The following is a 21,167-nucleotide window of genomic DNA, read 5'->3' as shown; positions in this document are numbered from 1 at the left end:
TGGGGAGGCTGAGGTGGGAGGATTGCTTGAGCTAGGAGTTTGAGATCAGCCTGTGTAAGAGTGAGACCCCGTCTTTACTAAAACTAGAAAAATTAGCTGGGCATTATGGCATGTGCCTGTAGTGTCAGCTACTTGGGAGGCTGAGGCAAGAATATCAGCTGAGCCCAGAAGATTGAGGTTGCAGTGAGCTACAATGACACCACTGCAGCTAGCCAGGGTGACAGAGATAGGATCTGTCTCAAAAAAGAAAAAGAAGAAATGTTCACTGCTTAATAATTTAATATAATAGCTAATTACATTAAAACAGCTAGACATCTGTGAGTATCTTAATTTCGTACCTACTTATTGTGCAAATTATTGATTTTTCTGGGGGTAGCTAGTTGGAGTTTCAAAAGCTTTGTTAATAGTTAAGTCAGTTGGAGGAAATTATCTTCAGTTCTATGATAACAGACTTTGATTTACATAGGGGAGGTCCTAGAAATTTGGATATTAAAATGGTGCAAAATATGTCAAAAAATGGACTTAGGTTCTGGATTTGGGAAATTACAAATGTGTTGTTCATGTCCTCTCTGTTCAGTGGGCAGATCAAGTGGAGTGCAGGACAGTCCTTCAGGAGGCATCTCTGCTTATATAAGCTTCCCTGGCCCCTACCTACTAAATGCCAAGTGTTAAACCATTTGCCAGCTGTCTAACTTCAGACCAGAATAATTAGATTGTAGATTGTGTTAACATGGTAAAATGTGGGGGACCATGCTGATTTCCATTGCTTTAGAAAAACCACTGGACGTTTATGGAGAAAATACATATAGATGCGGTCCAAGGATGATAAAATCAAAGAAAACACATAAACCAGTGTAGGCCAAATCAAGCCAATTTATGGCCCCTTCAGGCCAGAATATAATTTTGTTTTCAAATGGTATGTATCTTCTACTTTAATGTGGGGCTAAAAATGCAAGGTTTAAAAAAAAAAAAAAAACATGACTTGAAAGTGGTAAGTGAATTATCTGTATGATTACAAGCTCTAATCTGTGTGTTCTGTATAGGTCCTTGGTATAGTAGTGGGAGTTCTCCTGCAGGATCATGATGTTCGGCAAAGTGAATTTCAGCAGCTTCCCTACCATCGAATTTTTATCATGCTGCTCTTGGAACTCAATGCACCTGAACATGTGTTGGAAACCATTAATTTCCAGACACTTACAGCTTTCTGGTGAGTATTGTTGTGTTTGATATAGATTTCCTGTTTATGACTGCTGGATTAGTGTAGTAAAATTTTAGGAGTAGAACTATTGTGGATTTTGAGGCATGTTGACTTGTATTTTAGTTGGATATTGCCTATACACACGTGTTCACTATATTTAAGTTAGAGTATGCTTCTAACTAAGGTTTTTCTTCTTTCAGCAATACATTCCACATCTTGAGGCCTACCAAAGCTCCTGGCTTTGTATATGCCTGGCTTGAACTGATCTCCCATCGGATATTTATTGCAAGAATGCTGGCACATACGCCGCAGCAGAAGGTGTGGCTGCAGTTTATCTCCTACAGATGAAGACAATAACTACATGGGGCTTATTAGCACTGCCTATAGATTTTTATTAGTCATTTAGTATTAATAGTAATTGTACTTCTTCCAACCTTAGTTGGGAATTCTTCTATTTAGTGTTGACTCAAGTCATGGAGAGAAGTTTAAATACTTGACTGGCTCTGCCTTAAAAGGGAGTGATTAGGGTGTTGCTTTTCCAACTCTATTGTGGGCTACCTGCGTTAGTCTCTCAAGGTTTTTGGTTTGTTTTTGTAATAAATGCTTTGTTTTTTTATTCATAGGAATGATTTGTTTTATATACTAGTCAAAGTTTTGTGGGTTTTTTGTTGTTTTTGAAGTGAAATCCTCAGTTGCCGCCTTAGATACTTGAATAAATCTATAATGGGGCTCTGGAGCCTTGCGAGTTTTATACTTTCTCACTCTAAATGCTAAAGGCCTCACACTAAGGTTGAGGACCACTGGGATACTTTATTTTGAAGGATTATGATCAAGATCTGTTAAAGAGTTCTTAGCCTAATTGGGAATACTGCACAGCTAATGTGAGAAGTTTTTCTCCCATCTTGCAATTAAATGGCAAATAAGTACTATCCTTCAAATTAGAAGAAATGTGACTACTATGGCTGGAGTGAACTTGGCAAAAAAGAAGGTGACATAACCCTTAAATGAAGTTGGTTTTGTTTGGTGGATAAGGGCATTCCAGGAAGAAGGAACACAACATATTGAATAAAATTATGTAAGAGTGAATTGAACATAATTGGTATGGTTGGGGGACACCGAGCAGGCCAACTTTGGCTAAAAATAGAGGATTCGTGTTGTAAAAATGACGAGGTTATGTGACAGGAGTTGGAACTGGGAAAAGAAATGGTTGAAACCCAGTACTTAATTACAAAGAACTAAGAAAACAGACTTCTAGTTGTCAGTGTCTCAGCTGGCTAAGTGTTTTGTGTTCTATCTGAAATTTTCTCAGGGTTTTCTCCTCTCCCCTTTTAAATTTTGCTATAGGCACAAGGACCAATATGTACTGAAATCTCTGGAGCCAATTTGATTCAAATATTTCCCACTATCTCCATAATTAAGCCTTTTTCATGCCAATCAGTATTTAGTAGAGGTACTTATGTTTGTATTCTCCACTATATTAGTATGAAAAAGATAGCCACAGTGTAATTGCCTGGGCAACTCTTGATGGCAGAACAAGAACTGAGTATAATTATGACTCATGTATATTTCTCTCTTTTAGGGATGGCCTATGTATGCACAGCTACTGATTGATTTATTCAAGTATTTAGCGCCTTTCCTTAGAAATGTGGAACTCACCAAACCTATGCAAATCCTCTACAAGGTACTTAATTTGAATTTATAAATTAAAATAATTTACAGAACTAAAAAGAAAAAAAAGTACTTTTAGAAGGCATATCAGGTATTTTTAAAGAATTAAGCCTTTAAAGTATGAATACATTCACTAAGGTGCAAAAATGAGACACTTGCATAACTAGGATCCAGATCATAGGGTGTATGTACAACTTTAGTGAATACTCCAGTTTTACTGTATATACCAGCTTACGTTTTTTAGCAGCATGCAGAGTCACTGTTTTTCCCACATCCTTGCCATAACCTAGTATTGTCTTTCATTTTAGCAGTCATGTAGTAGGATTTCGTTGTGTACTTGATATACTTTTCCTTGATGACTTCTTTTTTGTGGTAGCTGGGGAAGGGGGCACATTGTGTGGAGATAATATCTCTTTATTGCCCTGTTATAATGCAGTTGTCATCATATATCACTGCAGCCTCAAACTCCTGGGATCAAGCGATCCTCTTGCCTCAGCCTCCTGAATAGCTGGGACTACAGATGTGCAGCACCATGCCCAGCTAATTTTTCTATTTTTTTTGTGGAGACAGGGCCTTGCTCTTGGTCAGGTTGGTCTCAAACTCCTGACCTGAGGCTGGCGCATTTCTTTGATGACTTTTTTTTTTTTTTTGGAGACAGAGTCTTGCTCTGTTGCCTGGGCTAGAGTGCCGTGGTGTCAGGCTAGTTCACAGCAACCTTCAACTCCTGGGCTCAAGCGATCCTTCTGCCTCAGCCTCCCGAATAGCTGGGACTGCAGGCTTGCGCCACCATGCCCAGCCAATTAATTTCTTTGTATTTTTAGTACAGATGGGGTCTCACTCTTGCTCAGGCTAGTCTTGAAATCCTGATCTTGAGCGATCCTCCTTCCTCGGCCTCCCAGAGTGCTAGGATTACAGATGTGAGCCACCATGCCAGGCCCCTTGATGACTTCTTAATGAAGTTTTTTTTTTTTTTTTTTTTTTTTTTTTGAGACAGAGTCTCGCTTTGTTGTCCAGGCTAGAGTGAGTGCCGTGGCGTCAGCCTAGCTCACAGCAACCTCAAACTCCTGGGCTCGAGCGATCCTTCTGCCTCAGCCTCCCGAGTAGCTGGGACTACAGGCATGAGCCACCATGCCCGGCTAATTTTTTTTTATATATATATCAGTTGGCCAATTAATTTCTTTCTATTTATAGTAGAGACGGGGTCTCGCTCTTGCTCAGGCTGGTTTTGAACTCCTGACCTTGAGCAATCCGCCCGCCTCGGCCTCCCAAGAGCTAGGATTACAGGCGTGAGCCACCGCGCCCGGCCCTTAATGAAGTTTTAATATGTGTGGATCAGCCATTTGGATAGCTCCCATTTGTGATACTCCTCTTTCATTCTTTTGTTCCTATTTCTATTCGATTGTTGGCATTTTTCTTCTTTTAAAAAATAGTTCTTCATATATTCTGGATATATGCCCTCTGTTAATATATATTCAAATCAATCTCATGGCTTGCAGTTTCATTCCCTTCAAAGAAGGGGTGACTTTTGAAGAACAGAAGCTTTAAAATTTACTGTCATCAAAATTCTTTTTTTTTTTTACTTTTAATAAAAGTTGCTTTTGTGACAAGTCTTTGTCTGAGGCTGCTTGGGTGTTCTGTGTACTACCTATATATGTTTTATTAGCATAAGAATTGTTGAACATTCTGTTAAACTGTTTTTTGTGACCGTAGGATCTGTAGTATAGTTCCTTTTACATTTCCTGATATTGGTAATTTTTGTGCTTTTTCTATCAGTAATTGATTGGTAGGCAGTTACCAATTTTATTAATTTTTTCCAAGAACTAACTTTCTGGCTTTTATTCCCTATTCCCTTTTCAAAGTTTAAAAACGGAAGAAAAAAAGTTTTAATTGATATGTGCTTTTTTTTTTTTTTTGAGACAGAGTCTCACTTTGTTGCCCAGGCTAGAGTGAGTGCCGTGGCGTCAGCCTAGCTCACAGCAATCTCAAACTCCTGGGCTCGAGTGATCCTTCTGCCTCAGCCTCCCGGGTAGCTGGGACTACAGGCATGCGCCACCATGCCCGGCTAATTTTTTATATATATATCAGTTGGCCAATTAATTTCTTTCTATTTATAGTAGAGACGGGGTCTCGCTCTTGCTCAGGCTGGTTTCGAACTCCTGACCTTGAGCAATCCGCCCGCCTCGGCCTCCCAAGAGCTAGGATTACAGGCATGAGCCACAGCGCCCGGCCGATATGTGCTTTTTTATTCTACTTTGGTTTTTGTTTGTCTGTTTGTTCTTTAGCTTTTAAAGATAGACTTTACACTATTGCTTGTAGTTTTTTTTTGGTCCAGCCTCTTCTAGCATATTCATTTAAGGCTATAAACTTCTGTTTCGTGATTTCTAGAGGGAAATATTTGATAAATCTACCTGTGGTATTGTTAATGTTAATTAAAGCCTGTAACCTTTCTAAAAAATGTTACTGAAGTATGCTTTCTGCTTTTTTTTTAAACTGGAGTTAAACTCTTAATAGGAAAAATATTACTTCCTTTTTCTTAGTATGCAAATATTTTTCTTGTTTTTAAACAATAGGGTACTTTAAGAGTGCTGCTGGTTCTTCTGCATGATTTCCCAGAGTTCCTTTGTGATTACCATTATGGATTCTGTGATGTGATCCCACCTAATTGTATCCAGTTAAGAAATTTGATCCTGAGTGCCTTCCCAAGAAACATGAGGCTCCCAGACCCATTCACTCCTAATCTGAAGGTAAAGTTCCATACAGTTCAAGGAAAAGTTATATCTTAATATTTCAGTCCCTTCCAGGCTGTTTAACTCCCACTCTCCAATATACAGTTATTTGTTAGGTAAGACTGGGAGAAACAGTGTTGTTATTAAAGCCTGATAGGATATGATATTGTTGCTATTCCTGCTGCTGAATATTAGTTCACAGTGTTTTTCTAGTTGCTATTTTTCAGATTATTGTTGATATTAAATACAGCTATATTTATAAAACCTCAACCCAGTTGTTAGATCAGTCATTTGCTGAGTGGACCTCATGTGGCAAAGAATTGCAGAACAAACATATTTCACCAGTGTTGTGTTCACACATGCTTGTAACTTGATATTCACAAGGTATTGGTTCTAGGACTCCCTCAGATGCCAAAATTCTAGGACACTCAGGTCACTTACATACAGTGGCATGATACTTGCATATTAACCTACATATACCTTATCATATACTTTATATTATTTAACATATGAACTGCCATGTGAGTTGGAAGGACTAAAATATCTCTAGATTACTTAACGGTATGTAATACAATGTAAATGCTATGTAAATAGTTGTTATGCTATGTTAAAAAAAAAAACAACACCCCACCCCTGAATATTTTCAGTCTGTGGTTAGTTGGATGTGGATACCGAGGATACAGAGGGCTGACTATATTTTGTTTAAATTGTTGAAATGTAGTGAAGAGACCACTTAAAACCACACCACCCTGACATGGCTACTATAGTTTTTTGGTTTGTTTTGTTTTTAAAAGAGTTGAGGTCTTGCTGTGTTGCCCCAGCTAGAGTGCAGTGGGTATTCACATGTGTGATCATGGTGTACCACAGCCTCGAACTCTTGGGCTCAAGCAATTCTCCTGCCTCATCCTCCTGAGTAGCTGGGCCTATAGGCATGTACCACTGCACTTTGCCACGGTTTTTATGTATCTTCTAATCTTTTTTCACATGCATTTTAAAAAAAATACTAAGTATCATGTCATCTTGTTCTGCTGAGGCTGCTTTTCAAAGACTGTTGGTGAGTGAGGAACACCTATTTAAAATCTGAGTTCAGGAAAAATCTATTAATGGTGCAAATTAGACGTCTCCACAAAAGGTACTTGTTTTATCCTTAGAAAGGAAATACATTATAAAATGAGACATTATCATTTTTTGTAAATATTCTGATTAAAGAAAAAGTGGTTAAATTAAGAAAGTGGCAGCTCTGCTCTTCAAGACATTTATAGTGTAAATAGTTTTAGAAAAATTCTACCACTCTTTAGCATAGATAAAATTTTCTTTCAATTCCTACAAATTGTGATTGCTATATTCATCTGTGGCAGGTGGACATGTTGAGTGAAATTAACATCGCACCCCGGATACTCACCAATTTCACTGGAGTGATGCCACCTCAGTTCAAAAAGGATTTGGATTCCTATCTTAAAACTCGCTCGCCAGTCACTTTTCTGTCTGATCTGCGCAGCAACTTGCAGGTTAATTTGGTTTGGCTTAAATTAACTACGTCTTCCATAGAAAGCACTTTCTATGCACAATCCAGTATGTTTGGGAAGTCAGTGTTTTCAACCTGATTTAAAAACACATTGTTATTTCTATCAGTTGAGTGAACCTAACTAGATTTTTATATTTTACTGGTTCATTTTATCAGGCACACAATGCTATACCTTTGGATAAGGCAACCAGGCCACGGACTGTTAGATTGCTGACAGTTATTCCCTAATTGTACTCTTAAGATTTTTCTAAGTAAATGCACTTTTTTCCCCTGTGAGACAGAGTCTCACTCTGTTGTTACCTGACTAGAGTGCCGTGGTGTCAGCCTAGCTCACAACAACCTCCAGCTTCTGGGCTCAAGCAATCCTTCTGCCTCAGCCTCCCGAGTAGCTGGGATTACAGGCGTGTGCCACCATGCCTGGCTAATTTTTTCTATATATATATTTATAGTTAGCCAATTAATTTCTTTCTATTTATAGTAGAGATGGTCTCACTGTTGCTCAGGCTGGTTTTGAACTCTTGACCTTGAGCAATCCGCCGCCTTGGCCTCCCAAAGTGCTAGGATTACAGGCGTGAGCCACCGTACCTGGCCAATAAATGCATTCTTTTTTTTTTTTTTTTTTTTTTTTTTTGAGACAGAGTCTCACTCTGTTGCCCAGGCTAGAGTGAGTGCCGTGGCGTCAGCCTAGCTCACAGCAACCTCAAACTCCTGGGCTCGAGTGATCCTTCTGCCTCAGCCTCCCGGGTAGCTGGGACTACAGGCATGCGCCACCATGCCCGGCTAATTTTTTATATATATATCAGTTGGCCAATTAATTTCTTTCTATTTATAGTAGAGACGGGGTCTCGCTCTTGCTCAGGCTGGTTTTGAACTCCTGACCTTGAGCAATCCACCCGCCTCGGCCTCCCAAGAGCTAGGATTACAGGCGTGAGCCACAGCGCCCGGCCGATAAATGCATTCTTGTTTAACACTTTAACTGCCATGTGAGTTGTACGTATGTAACTCATGCTAGTTTTGAGCCCAGGGCCTTGTGAAGCATATGTAACTCACATGTCTCTTTACCTTGGTAACTGCTTGAACTGTTTTTCTAGTTGCATATAACTCATGCATAGAAAACAAAAATAACAAATTTTCATTAAATTAGAAAGGTGCTGTAGAAGTTTTTATTCTGTTTTTGTAATAAAACACTATGGCCCCAAGGAAAAAATTTTTGTTTCTAATGTGGAAGTCAATGTGCTATATTCAATTTGCTATATTGAATGACTTGAAATTGTATCATCTTTCCGATCTTTTCATACCCTGCAACCACAACTTTCTTCCTCTCCAAATCTTTATTATAATTGAGATAGTGCATATTTTAACTTTGTAAACTTTAGAGCTATGCCATGAGCATAGTGATGGCAGCTTTGCCTTACTGAAGTAAATCATGTTTCCCTTGTTGATAAACCACCCTTGGTGCAGCTGGGTATTTGTTAAATAACCTCACAAACTCAAGCAAGTGCCTGCATTTATTAAAATCACAATGAATATTGAGAGAGCAGTTCAGCCTTTCTATGAAGGCATAAGAAGGGTTTAGAACTATTGGTGCTAGAATCAGTCCTCTGTGGGAGTAAGTACAAGGAGCTTTCTGTTTTGCTCATTTAAGGTATCCAATGAGCCTGGCAATCGCTACAACCTCCAGCTCATCAATGCATTGGTGCTCTATGTAGGAACTCAGGCCATTGCACACATCCACAACAAGGGCAGCACACCTTCAATGAGCACCATCACCCACTCAGCACACATGGATATCTTCCAGAACCTGGCTGTGGACTTGGACACCGAGGGTGAGTTGAAACCTGCCAGTTTTCAGAGTATAGTTCTCTGGCCCTTTTTTTTTTTAAACCAGTCTCGTCACAAAAATATAGTGTGTGCTTTAGTCACAAGAGAGAATGTTCTGTCAGTATATTTATAGGGGCCGGCTGGTTATTTTATTTTTCATTGGACATTATCTGCTCAATATAGAAAAGCATGAAGGAAAGAATTATGCAGAATCCTCTTATATCAGGTAGTATTTTGGTATGTATGACTATAGTTTTTTTTTTTTTTTTTTTTTGAGACAGAGCCTCATTTTTGCCCAGGCTTGAATGCCATGATGTCAGCCTAGCTCACAGCAATCTCAAACTCCTGGGCTCAAGCGATCTTCCTGCCTCAAGCCCCCCCATCAGCTGGGACTATAGTCAAGTGTCACCATGCCTGGCTAATTTTATATATATAATAATTTTTTTTTAGTTGTCCAGCTAATTTCTATTTTTTTGTTTGTTTGTTTGGGTTTTTTAGTAGAGACGTGGTCTCACTCTTGTTCAGGTTGGTCTCCAATTTCTGAGCTCAAACGATCCACCTACCTTGGCCTCCCAGAGTGCTACTATTACAGGCGTGAACCACCGGGCCAGCCATTACTATAGTATTTTAGTGTGGAAAAAAAACATTTCTTTTAGTAGTCTCTTTACACTATGCTCGTTACATTGTTTTATTAGCCTGCCTTTTACCAGCATTTATTGTAGCTTGTTTGCCAGGCAACCTCTTAAATGTTAGGTGTATAAAGATTAATGAAAAGTTCACAGTGTAACTCCTATTGCAGATTTCCTGGTTGAGCTACATTTTTGGTCCTTTATGTTCATTCTTATAATAGAGACCCCAGTTGGGTGTTAGCTAGCTTTATGGTCCTCCTCATTTTAGCACACATGATTCAGAAGGACAGCTACTTTTGCTGTGGATTCTTGAGAGGCTAATTAATCTTGAGTATATACTGCATGCTTATATTTAGAAGGGATTTGAGATAGCTTAAAGTCAAGATTTAACAAAGAAGAATACCATTACTTCCAGACTCAGCTCTAAGAATAAGATAGCCTTTAGGGAAATGTTAAGGGTCACTGTGACAGCCTTACAAACATCAGTAATCAAGCAGAGGCAGACAACCAAACCCAGTTAAGATATTTATTCTAAGATAGTATATAGTTCTCAAAGTGTGGTCTGGGAAATCCTTAAGGGTGTCCTTAAGACCCTTTTAGGAGGGCTTCAAGGTCGAAACTATTTTCAGCATAAGACAACTTTTTATTTTTATTCTCATTTTGTCAGTATAGAATTTTCCAGAGGCTACATGTAATATACTGTAACAGATGAAATGTGGAAGCAGAAAATTAAAGAGCTGTGCAAAATGAAAAAAAAAAACTTAGTGATACCTCTTTATTAAGTTGTTTTAGAAAATACTTTTTAGTAATATTTATATTAACATATAGTAGGTCTGTTTTAAAAAAATGAACAAATAGGCCAGACATGGTGGCTCACACCTTTAATCCTAACATTCTGGGAGGTCAAGGTGGGAAGATCACTTGAGGTCAGGAGTTTGAGACCAGCCTAAGAATGAGATACCGTCTCTACAAAAAAAAAAAAAAAAAAAATAGAAAAATTAGCTGGGCATGGTGGTACCTGTATTCCCAGCTACTCAGGAGGCTGAGGCAGGAGGGTGGGTCCAGGAGTTTGAGGTTGCAGTGAGCTATGCTGATGGCACTGCAGTCTAGCTGGGGCAACAGTGTGAGAGACTGGGAGAAAAATTAAATCTTAATTTTTCTAAAACTTACAAATTTTTTTTTCCAGTAGCAGCTAACATCTTAATTTCTAATGTGGAAAATGTTGAAATAAAGCCCACAGAAATGAAAGCTCCTTGGGGTGCTGAGGACTTTTGGTTTAAACCAAAGATTTGAAAGCCTCCATCAGAAACCTAAACCCTAGCCAGGCAGAACTATTTCTTTCCCATGTTGGCCTTTTAGAGCAAGTCCTTATTAAGCAGAGGTGTCTTAATTTCTAGGTCGATACCTCTTCTTGAATGCAATTGCAAACCAGCTGCGGTACCCAAATAGCCACACTCACTACTTCAGCTGCACTATGCTGTACCTTTTTGCAGAGGCCAACACTGAAGCTATCCAGGAACAGATCACAAGGTAACCACTTCATTTTGAATGCTTGGGGTTTTTTCTATACATTGTGTTCAGTGAACATCTTTTAGTTGTCAATATATTAAATGTGGCATACAGTTGTGAACAAAATGGATGTTCTCCTAATAGTCTGATGGACACAAATCACAAGTAGAAAATTATACATTACTCATTGCTGAAATGAATAATTTATACCTCGAGGTGGTGGCAGCATTTTTAACTAGTCCTGAATCATGCAAGCCCATTACACACACAGTTAAGGACCTTGGACATTTCCTCACTACCTCTGTGTTAAAAGATTTTAAGCAGGAAAACAGGCATATGTGCACTCTTTACAGAAGGAATCTGTTGCACGTTGTTGGACTGTATATAGCATTGGAGAGATTGGGAAATAGGTAGATTCTAGTGGTAGATATACATACATACTTAAAAATTTGGTGGGACTTTTTAAACTTTCACCTAATAGTAGTACCCATGGCGCTAAATATGGTATTCATACATTAAAATTTAACTAGTATTTTATTAGATGGTTAGATAATACCCCATTTTGTTTGATTTTATATATAAAACTGAAGTAAACCTTCTATTTAATCTTTGTTCTTGTGTCCTGAGACATTTAAAAGTACAATTGGTAGGTGAAAGGATACAAATATTTAAGCCAATACTTACCGCCATTCAGAAAAATTTTACCAATTTACACATGCACTTAATAGTGAGGAAATAATTCTAAAACTTTATTTTTTTGTGTGCCATACTCTATGGGCTTTAGGTGGGTGGCTTCCCCACACCATAGTAATTCTCAACAGCTCTGAGAGTAGTAAGGATAACAGCATCTAAGTAAAAGAGCAAGGTATTTCAAGCAGAATCCAGTCTTTACTACTGGTAAAAGCTTTTTCATGTGGTTTAATGAATTTGTATTTTTCTTTGTATTAACCCTTTCTCCCCTCTTCCAGGGTTCTCTTGGAACGGTTGATTGTAAATAGGCCACATCCTTGGGGTCTTCTTATTACCTTTATTGAGCTGATTAAAAATCCAGCATTTAAGTTCTGGAACCACGAGTTTGTACACTGTGCCCCAGAAATCGAAAAGTGAGTTACAAGCAATTTTTAATTGTCTAGAAATGAGGAAAGATAATCAAAACCATGGTTGTAGCTTGTGTTGGTGATTAGTAGCTAAAGAAAATGAGATGTAAGATACCGTTGAGGCTAAACTTTTTTTCCAGATAAATTTGTAACTGTTTTCCTTCAGGTTATTCCAGTCGGTTGCACAGTGCTGCATGGGACAGAAGCAGGCTCAGCAAGTAATGGAAGGGACAGGTGCCAGTTAGATGGAACCACATCTCCGTTGTAAACGTGTCAGTCTGGAGGTCCCATCACATCAAGTTCATAACCTGACTGAAGAATCCTTTCAGCTCTTCCTGACTTTCCGAGCCCTTTGGTTCTCGGATACCTGCCCCAACGACTGCTGGGGCCAGCCTCCTGTCTATGTGGGCACGTTCCAAAGTTTAAATGCATTTTTTTTGACTAATGGCCAAAATTTAGAAGATGCTGTGAATATCATTTTGAACTTGTGTAAATACATGAAAGAGAAAACCTTTGTCTGGACCTTCTTGGGTTTGTACAAACTGTGTCCAGGGCAAGTACATAAACTGGTACCTTGTAATCAAGAGGCAGCGCCATGCACTTACTTGTCCGAGGGCATGGGTCCCATGTCTTGACATTCCTGGTGTCCCAAAGAACAGCAGAAAGCCAGTTATAAATATTATGTAACTTATTTTTTTAATGTGGACAAGGGCCCTTGGAAATCACCAAGTTATTAAAAACATGGAAATGCTAGAATTTGATATGCCAGGGAACATGGGAAAGGCTCACAAGTGGGATCCCTTGGGTTTTTGTTTTCCCCTCTCCTCAAACCCATTCTAAAGCTGCCTGCAGGGAAAACAACAGTTGTAGCAGCTCCCATTTCTGCTGCAGACCATACACTTGGACCCTGTGAGATATGGAATCTATTCTTTTTGTAAGGGGAAATAAGACCAAGCCTAAAAATGCCCCCTTCCTAATACTTATGAACTGCCCTAACGACCCCACTGAATGGCCATTACAGGCTTAGCTGAATGACAATAAAGTCAAAAGGACCAATACAGCCCCTTTTGTAAGAATTTTGAATGTTTTGTAGATGTATTGGTCCCTGTGTTGTATTTTGTAGCCTTTCCCGGGCTTTAGTTCCCCTACTTCTTGTATGTGTATGCATACTGTAGTTAAACATTAAAGTCATGACATGCATCCGAGTCCACTGTGCCTTTCTCAGTAGCAGCAGCCAGTGCTGGTGGTGAGGAAGAGTGGACAGCCCAACCCCTCAGAGCCCAGGGCCATTGGGGAAACACCAACTTCTTGCTGAATGATAGATCTGTCCTAATACTAAGCTCACATGTGTTTAAACAAGCAAGGAAATTTTTGTGTAGTGTTTTTTTTTTTCCTGTTCCCAACAGTGGAAAATGGCTGGAGCAGGTTTCTGGTTATACTGAATTACAGAACACCCAGAATAAATATCCTTTCCTTCAGGTATTTTGATATTTTTAAAAGAAAATGAGTAGGTATATAAAGTTTATCCCACCTAAAAAAAAAATTTTTTTTTTTTTTTTTTTGAGACAGAGTCTCACTGTTGCTCAGGCTAGAGTGCCATGGCGTCAGCCTAGCTCACAACAACCTCAAACTCCTGGGCTCAAGCAACTCTTCTGCTTCAGCCTCTCGAGTAGCTGGGAGCATGTGCCACCATGCCCAGCTAATTTTTCTCTATGTATTTTTTTAGTTGGCCAATTAATTTCTATTTTAGTATAGACAGGGGTCTCACTCAGGCTGGTTTCAAACTCCTGACCTTGAGCAATCCTCCTGCCTCAGCCTCCCAGAGTACTAGGATTATAGGCATGAGCCACTGTGCCTGGTCAAAAATTCACCTTTTAATGAGTGTCAAGTTTTATGGCCAGAGGAAAAATTAGATAGCTTAAAGTCCTACATGAATGGGGTTTTGAATGTCTGGTGTCTTGAGTGGCAAGGTATATTATCTAGAGCGAACATCAGACTGCTGATTACATAACTGAAGGTGGAATTAAAGCAACCATTCTGAATGCCAGTTACATAGCTTATATTAAATCCTCTAATAGTCTTAAAAGGTTAAGTGACCGTCACAAAATAGGCTCAGATTTGAGCCAGGTCTACTTGCAAAGTCCATGTTATTAAATGCTAGAACATAGTAAGACCTACTACCACCCTATTTCTGCTGGTGTTGGCTAAATCTGAAAACAGCTATAAAACATTAGGTAACAACTAGCAGTGAAACCCAAGTCTGCTGTGCCCAACACATCACACTTACCTCAGTTAAATCTTACCATAACAACTTTGCTATTTTCTTTTTAGTATTTAATAAGAAAAGCAAAAGATCCAAATTTTCCTCCTTTTCAAGCATCAATGAATATCAATTTAGAGTAAGTTCTTATTGCTGGTTCCTATAGGCAACAGGGAACTTGCTAACTTGTCAGCTCCAACCACTGATGTAAGATCATCTTCTGACCATAGCGAAGCTGTAAGGCCTGCTGTTCTCTACAGCTGAGTCTGGCATAGACCTCCTCATTACTGAGTAAATCTTGCTCAGCTTTTAAGTCTGTGGCATAGGTTTGCAGGGTTAATAGAACACTGTCTCGAAGCAGCTGTCTCCATGATGCTTTGAGCTTGGAGATATTTGTGATTGTCAGGCTGTCCTCTTCCCTTTCATCTCTCCATCCATCCTGGTCTTTAAACTCTCTGAATTCCTCAGCAGGCATGCACAGTACCTAGAAGCAACCATGGGGCCCTCTGATTAGCATATACTTGTTTTAGAGGAGACCCAATCTAAGCATTTATTAAGTGTTCTCTCCCCAAATCCCACCTTTCCTCTCTCATCTTCTAGCTCTCTTGCTCTAAATACTGAAGCTATTTATCAGCATTAAATGGCCACTGTTAGCTCTTTACCTTTAGTGTGGTCATCAGCTCCTCTTCCGTCAGCACCTCCTCCCGCCCAATCACAAAGGCTCCCTCTTCTCCTACCATCTCCAGTTTGCATAAGAAATCCCAGCGCTCATACAGTAGGAGCCTTTCAGCTTCAACTTTTGTTCCTGTAGATAAAGTAATAGTGTCAATGTCTCAGTACACCCAAGGGCTCATTTCTTCCTTAGTCTACTACTACCACCTAGTCTACAAAACAAGTCAACTGCTATTCAGCAAAGCTATTGTAACCTGAAGCAGGTATAGACATAGCCAGCATGTCAAAAATCAAGTTAATGAGACTCACCCTGTAATGCTGCCTCTCGAACTGTCACCATCTGAATGTCAGCTGTGTCATCTGTGTTGCCAGGGTATGGTTCCACAAAGCCATACATATGAATCAGTTGCCAATTAGCCATTTGCCCATAAGTGTTGAAAATCTCGTGGCCTTTAGGAATGGGCTGAGTGGCCACCATCCGAAGATAATTCTGGGGTAAAAGGGAGAAGCTGGGGCCATGCCTTTCCCAGGCCAGTCCCATAAAGATTATTTCCCTCTTAGGAAGAGCCTCCAGCACAGGTGATTCAGCCATAGGGCTGATGATGTATTTACCTATGTTCTATCTTTTATTTCTGGTTAGACTCTGTGCTGTAGAATAAAAGGGGTGAGGCCAACATAAGGTCAGCTTCATGTTTCATTAGGTGAATCTGTGCAGTTCTGTTCAGTACTTAAAAAGCTGCTAGCTTTTAAAAATGAAATTAAACCCAAATCAAAGTAGGAAAGGTAAATGGAGGCAAAGTTTAAGAAATAGCCATATTTACTAATTTTTAATATTATAAACACAGCCCCAGTGTCATCTTAGACCTGAACACTCTCCCCATAGCCTATCCCTCACCCCAAGGCACACCCCCATCCCTGAGACTACAGCCAGTCCAGGCTGCTCTCCACAGGGCCTGCACACGGTCTGGGCTCGCTGCACAGGGCGAGGTACACGGCTATGCAGACCACCCAGTCTCTAGCACCCAATCAATGATGGTAGTATAATTTTATTTTTTTTGAGAGAGTCTCACTTTGTTGCCCAGGCTAGAGTGAGTGCCGTGGCATCAGCCTTGCTCACAGCAACCTCAATCTCCTGGGCTCAAGCGATCCTACTGCCTCAGCCTCCCGAGTAGCTGGGACTACAGGCGTGGGCCACCATGCCCGGCTAATTTTTTCTATATATATTTTTAGTTGGTCAGTTAACTTCTATTTTTAGTAGAGACAGGGTCTCGCTTAGGCTGATTTCAAACTTCTGACCTTGAGTAATCTGCCAGTCTTGGCCTCCCAGAATGCTAGGATTACAGGCATGAGCCACCACGCCCATCCGGTAGTACAGGGTTAACTACCACAACTTTGTTAAAATGTTTTGTATTCAAACATTTTTATATAATACGAAGTGTACACACAGGAGCAGCTAACTGACCTCAGATTTTTAGCATTAGTAGACTGGAGCCTAATGACAAGGTTGAACCAAATGCTCAATCAGTGCATGTAAGAATAAGAACTGGGAGGGATCCACTCACTGCAGAGTATTCTAGATTGGCATTGTGATTGGCTAAGTGGTTTAATATGTCTGCAGCAGGCACCATCAAAGGGGAGTTTGGCTCCTTTTCATCCTCCTCTTCCTCCAGTGGTTCCTGAAAGCTGCCATAGAGAGAACTTGGCTAAGGCCCAGTCTTGGGTGAGGGACTGGGGGTGGATTTCACTGTTCTTCCCCTCTTATCCCTCAATAGGGTTCTAAAGAAAAGGGCTCCGTTCTCCAAGGTTCTACTCACTGACCTATAGGCCATTACAAGGGCCACGAGCTGCTGGTAGAGTTCTAGGGAGCGAACCCTAGGGTTGAAGAGATCGGGGTGGGCTTCCATGAAGGGCAGCACGATGGAGTAGTACTCGCTGCGGATGTTGGCCAAATCCTTCTCCACGGCCTCAGGTACGCCTGTGCCTTGCAGCAAACGCCGGCGCTCCTCCTCTGGCCTGCAGAGACACCCCCACCCAGGTTCCTCTCACCCTACTAGGACTGGTGCTTGTGGATTCTGTTCCCAGGGCAGGTGGATGGAGCAGGCTATGGTGTAGGCGCTTCTCAACCCCTCCCACAGCTCTCACCAGAACATAGGGTGCTCCATGCGGCCCAGCTCGGGCCACAGTGCAAAATAGGGTCTCCAGGATGAGGCTGGGGACTGCAGCTCGTGTAGGAGCGCCAGCAGCAGCGGCACCCAGCCTGACTGGCTCTGCAGCGCGCCTCGCTCTGAGAAAGACATGGGAGTGAGAGCCCCGGGGCGGCCCCACCAACCCGTCTCAGTGTCCCCGTCCACCGGCTTGCCTACCTTGCTCCAGTAGGCCGCCGATTGAGCAGGTGTGCTGCGACAGGAGCGCAGCCCGTGGCACCGCGAACAGCAGTTCCCCGGGCTGCACGCTCTCCTGGGCCACCATGCCGTAGCCGGCCACCGTGCCCTGTCGGCTTACCGCCACCTGAGCAAGAGGGGCTGGTCAGAGCAGCCCTGCGTCTCCGCCGCGCCGCCTCCACCAGCCCACCCCCTCACTCACCTTGGGACTCAGTTCCAGCCCCACCCGCTGGCACCAGCTCAGAAAACCAGCCACCGGGTCTGCGTCTCCGCCGCCCACGGGCCCGGCCACCTGAGATAAAAGAGCGTGGTGGCGAGGCCCCGCCCCGGAGAGCCCGCGGGGCCAGAGGAGAAGGCGACGCATGCGCACGGAGGAAAGGCTCTGGGTGGGGGAGGGCACGCGCGAAGAGGGACGCGGGACGGGCGGGAGGGACCAGATGGGGGCGCACGCGGGGCGGCACGACATTCAGGAGTTAGCGGTAAGGCGCCGTGGCCAAAGGTGAGCCCCGCGCCGGCCGCCCGCCACTCACCCGCGGGCGCTTCGCCTGCGTAGCCATGGTTCGAGCGCGCGCCCTGCCGGGCAGCGGGCCGCGCGGACACTTCCGGCGCCCCTGGCTCCGCCTCCGGGGCAGGACTCCGGCGGGCCCCGCCCGGCACCGCAGCCACGTGGTGCCGGTTTGGGAGTCGAGATTCGCGTCAGGTGAGAGTCCTCCCACTGAGAACGTCGTTGAGTCGCTGTCTCCAGCTGCACTCGCGCGTCCCCGTGCAGGAAGGCGGGCTCTCGCGCCGCCTGGAGCCGCGTTTGAGCCAGGTTCACCCCTCCCCTTGGTCTGTCCCCGAGAGCCGAGGCTTCTTGGAGTAGAAGTATGGGTGCAAGAATAAAATACGGCTTCTGGGTGGGAAGCCGAGGGTCTAGCGGCCGGCCGGTGGTGACTTCACCCATCTGGGCGGCCAGCGACCTTCCTGATCTCGACCCCTTGTTACCGATGGTCACTGAACCGCTTTATTGTTATTTGTTCAGTTAGAGCAGTTAGCGTGTGTTTGTGTGTGTTTTGAGAGGCATGGCCTAGAGGGCTCCCAGATCTAGAAAAGACCTCCTTCCGCTCTCATTTAAGTACACCTGTTTTTCATGTGCTGCATAGCACGTGGCGGGTTTTATTTTTATGTACTTGCTTTATTAGCTGACATAGCAGAGACTCAGTATTTGTTGGATAAATGAATAAACTGAAACAAATGGTGGTTAAACATGGGGAAGGAGCATACTTGTTATATAAGAAAACGGGGCAGTGAATATAGAGGTTACAGGTGTGGGTTTTGAAGCCAAGCAATGCTGGAGTTCATCTCTCAGCTTGGCCTCTTGCTAGGGCAAACCCTCTATCATGAAACTCGGTTTCTTCAGCTGTGAAACTGAGGTTAATACCCACCCCATAGAATTGGTGGCAGGGATTGGTAAAATAATGTTTGTGACCAGCACTGTAAATACAGAGATGGGTGGAGACAGTTTTTTGGCTCCCCTGGCACCCTCAACCCCATTGTAACCCAGGAAGCACTAGTGGCCTCCATCTAAATGTGTATTCCAGAGCTTCCCATGATGGGGCCAGCTGCACCACACTGCATTCCTCTTAGGTTCTTTATTAGTTTTTCAGCACAGTTAACTCTTTCTACATTGACAAGGATTTTTGTTTTACATTTTGTCATCTCAAAGTCTCATGACATCAGCCACCAGAATACACAAAATTAGGCTCTTCACTTTTGTACAGAGAGGAAAATAATAAACTCCATTAAAAGTTCACCTTGACCAAAGAAGGGACAACCTCCGATGGAAAACCACACACACGCAGGAGGACCCAATATACATATATATAATGTATAGATAGATATTTATAGCTATCTCATCTGGAAACACAGCAGAAAGAAAAAAAAAATCCAAGATTCTCAGTACTATCTACAGTAAGAGGGATTAGTTCTACCAGCTTTCAAAAAGTCACATTCAGTATTTAAAGGAAGCACGTGAGTGAATAGAACTGGGGACGACTAACACTCCACCAGGCTCTAGAGCAGTCTAGTAATGGCTTAAGATTATAGTAGGGGGGTGACGTGTGCAGAGGAAATATGGATATAGGTGTCCCCTCAGCCTCAGAACACCTCCCCCTTAACAGCCCTTCATTTTTTCATTGCTCTCCCCTCTCTGTTTTAGGGTTTGTGGCCCTCAATTTAGGCTCCAAGACAAATGAATCTGGTTTCTGGGCCTGGAAATTCTACAGGGTAAGGTGGGTGGGAAGTATACGGCACAGTCTGGGGCTTCAGGTGGCAGGAGGGATATGGGGTGTTTGGGGAGCCTTTCTCCTCTACCTGGCCCTTGTTCGTGTCAGAAACCTTCAGCCTCCACCCCAGGTCCCAGCAAGCCCCAGCCCACGCCCACTCCAGCAGGCTGAGATGGGATGTGGGACTGCGGAAGCCTCACTGCCTTGGACCAGTTCTCTCCCGGTAAACACTCTCTTCCTTAGTGACGCCTACAGGAAACGCTAGCAATACCAAGCTGCTGCTGACTGGGTTGTCTTCTGGGGAACCTGGGGGCAAAAAAAGGCTCTACAGGATCTCTCAGCTGCCCCACCGGCTCCTAAAGTCACTGTGAAAGTCTCAGGGGTGCACACAACACACATGGGCTATCCCAGTCTTTGCCCTCGCCCCCAGTCATATCACTGTGGAGACCGGACCAGGTGACTTCTGCCTCAGGGAGAAGTGGCTCAGAAATGGGACAGGGCCAGGAGGTGGCAGAGTGTGTGGGTTGGAAGGGACAGTCTGTGGGGTTCCTGCCCTCAGGGTTCTCCATGCTCTGTCTTCCCTGGGCAGAGAAACCCCCTCAGCCCCTGCCTGCCTGGCCCTACAGCACCAGCCAGGCCCAGAGAGCACCAGGAAAATGGCTGCCCGGTCGGAGCGCCCCCTTGTGGCTATAGTCCAGATGATTGTCACATGTGCTACAAGACAGAAACAGGTGTGCTTGGTGGAGAGTGGGGGAAGGGGCCTCACAAAATGCTCCCTGCTGCTGTCTCCTAGTTCCCACGCCAGTGCCTGAACTGGCCCCTTGCACCCACCCGCTCGAAGCCCCCTCCCGTCTTCAAACCTGCCTGCCCAAGGGCTCATTCCACACTCGCTCTTTGACCCAGGAATGATCCTGGACCCTTCCCTGTAGCCCTGCCTACCTGTGCCGCAGGGAGTTGGGTGGGGGTCCAAGTCACCTAGAGCTAACAGGCTGCGATGGGGGTGGGGCATGAGCCCTTCAAACCATCCGGAGACTGTTCCACTGCAGCATCTATGATGGATCCCCTGACTTTTTCATACAAAAGAGAAGTAACCCCATTTCCTCCCCTTTGCCCTCACAAAAATAAACTAAAGGGAAAATGAGCCGGCGCAAGGATGGCAGTGGGACCTCAATGCAAGCGGGCAGGTGGGTGTCCTCGGCTGGACCAAGGGCTTCAACAGGACACCTCCATGGTGTGGTTGACTTGGCCCAGCCCCTCGCTGCTCTCCGAGTGGGTGCAGGCCTGCGGGCGGCTGCCATCCACCGAGCTGGCGCTGGTGAGGGACGCGGTACGGGAGCGAGCCAGACGGGTCATGCTGGCCGAGGGCACTGTGGACAGAGACAGGACAGGGTGAGGACCGGCGGGCAGGGCCAGGCAC

The 21,167-nt window shown here is 43.3% G+C and overlaps 3 protein-coding genes across 13 annotated transcripts in view; 1 reads left to right on the top strand and 2 right to left on the bottom strand.

Moving 5' to 3' along the window:
• The window catches only part of CNOT1 (CCR4-NOT transcription complex subunit 1), a 97,302-nt gene extending 84,615 nt beyond the window's left edge, over window positions 1–12,687 (top strand). For all 6 annotated transcript variants that reach the window (XM_020282693.2, XM_020282690.2, XM_020282694.2 and 3 more), the window contains exons 41-49: window positions 1,044–1,207; window positions 1,399–1,516; window positions 2,778–2,879; window positions 5,437–5,610; window positions 6,951–7,100; window positions 8,763–8,943; window positions 10,965–11,097; window positions 12,045–12,179; window positions 12,340–12,687. In XM_020282693.2, coding sequence (XP_020138282.1) covers window positions 1,044–1,207; window positions 1,399–1,516; window positions 2,778–2,879; window positions 5,437–5,610; window positions 6,951–7,100; window positions 8,763–8,943; window positions 10,965–11,097; window positions 12,045–12,179; window positions 12,340–12,418 — 1,236 coding nt within the window. In that variant the 3' untranslated portion in view covers window positions 12,419–12,687. The remainder of the gene's footprint in view (window positions 1–1,043; window positions 1,208–1,398; window positions 1,517–2,777; window positions 2,880–5,436; window positions 5,611–6,950; window positions 7,101–8,762; window positions 8,944–10,964; window positions 11,098–12,044; window positions 12,180–12,339) is intronic.
• Window positions 12,688–14,492: 1,805 nt separating this feature from the next.
• SETD6 (SET domain containing 6, protein lysine methyltransferase) lies at window positions 14,493–18,124 on the bottom strand. Of its 2 annotated transcripts, none has more exons than XM_075995687.1 (9): window positions 18,017–18,124; window positions 17,689–17,778; window positions 17,469–17,613; window positions 17,248–17,389; window positions 16,924–17,118; window positions 16,731–16,788; window positions 15,415–15,595; window positions 15,096–15,238; window positions 14,493–14,917 (listed from the first exon to the last, which is right to left on the bottom strand). In XM_075995687.1, the coding sequence occupies exons 1-9, from the start codon at window positions 18,041–18,043 to the stop codon at window positions 14,615–14,617; spliced, it is 1,284 nt and encodes a 427-aa protein (XP_075851802.1). In that variant the 5' UTR covers window positions 18,044–18,124; the 3' UTR covers window positions 14,493–14,614. The 2 variants fall into 2 exon arrangements, with proteins under 2 accessions (XP_075851802.1, XP_012599390.1); XM_012743936.2 differs by having other exon boundaries at window positions 16,668–16,788; window positions 18,017–18,122.
• Window positions 18,125–19,108: 984 nt separating this feature from the next.
• Window positions 19,109–21,167, bottom strand: part of NDRG4 (NDRG family member 4) — a 42,496-nt gene continuing 40,437 nt past the window's right edge. For all 5 annotated transcript variants that reach the window (XM_012743940.2, XM_012743937.2, XM_012743938.2 and 2 more), the window contains one exon: window positions 19,109–21,117. In XM_012743940.2, coding sequence (XP_012599394.1) covers window positions 20,963–21,117 — 155 coding nt within the window. In that variant the 3' untranslated portion in view covers window positions 19,109–20,962. The remainder of the gene's footprint in view (window positions 21,118–21,167) is intronic.

This window comes from Microcebus murinus, chromosome 20 (assembly GCF_040939455.1).
Source record: "Microcebus murinus isolate Inina chromosome 20, M.murinus_Inina_mat1.0, whole genome shotgun sequence".
Taxonomy (NCBI): Eukaryota; Metazoa; Chordata; class Mammalia; order Primates; family Cheirogaleidae; genus Microcebus; species Microcebus murinus.
This window is presented reverse-complemented; position numbering and strand designations above follow the sequence as displayed.

Excerpts from the sequence above, each read along its gene's own strand:
- SETD6 (XM_012743936.2), bottom strand. The coding sequence starts at position 18,043 with ATGGCTACGCAGGCGAAGCGCCCGCGG. Across the intron at positions 17,614-17,688 it reads GGCTGGAACTGAGTCCCAAG|GTGGCGGTAAGCCGACAGGG; the intron begins GTGAGTGAGGGG and ends CCTCTTGCTCAG. Across the intron at positions 15,239-15,414 it reads TCGAGAGGCAGCATTACAGG|GAACAAAAGTTGAAGCTGAA; the intron begins GTGAGTCTCATT and ends CTTTATCTACAG.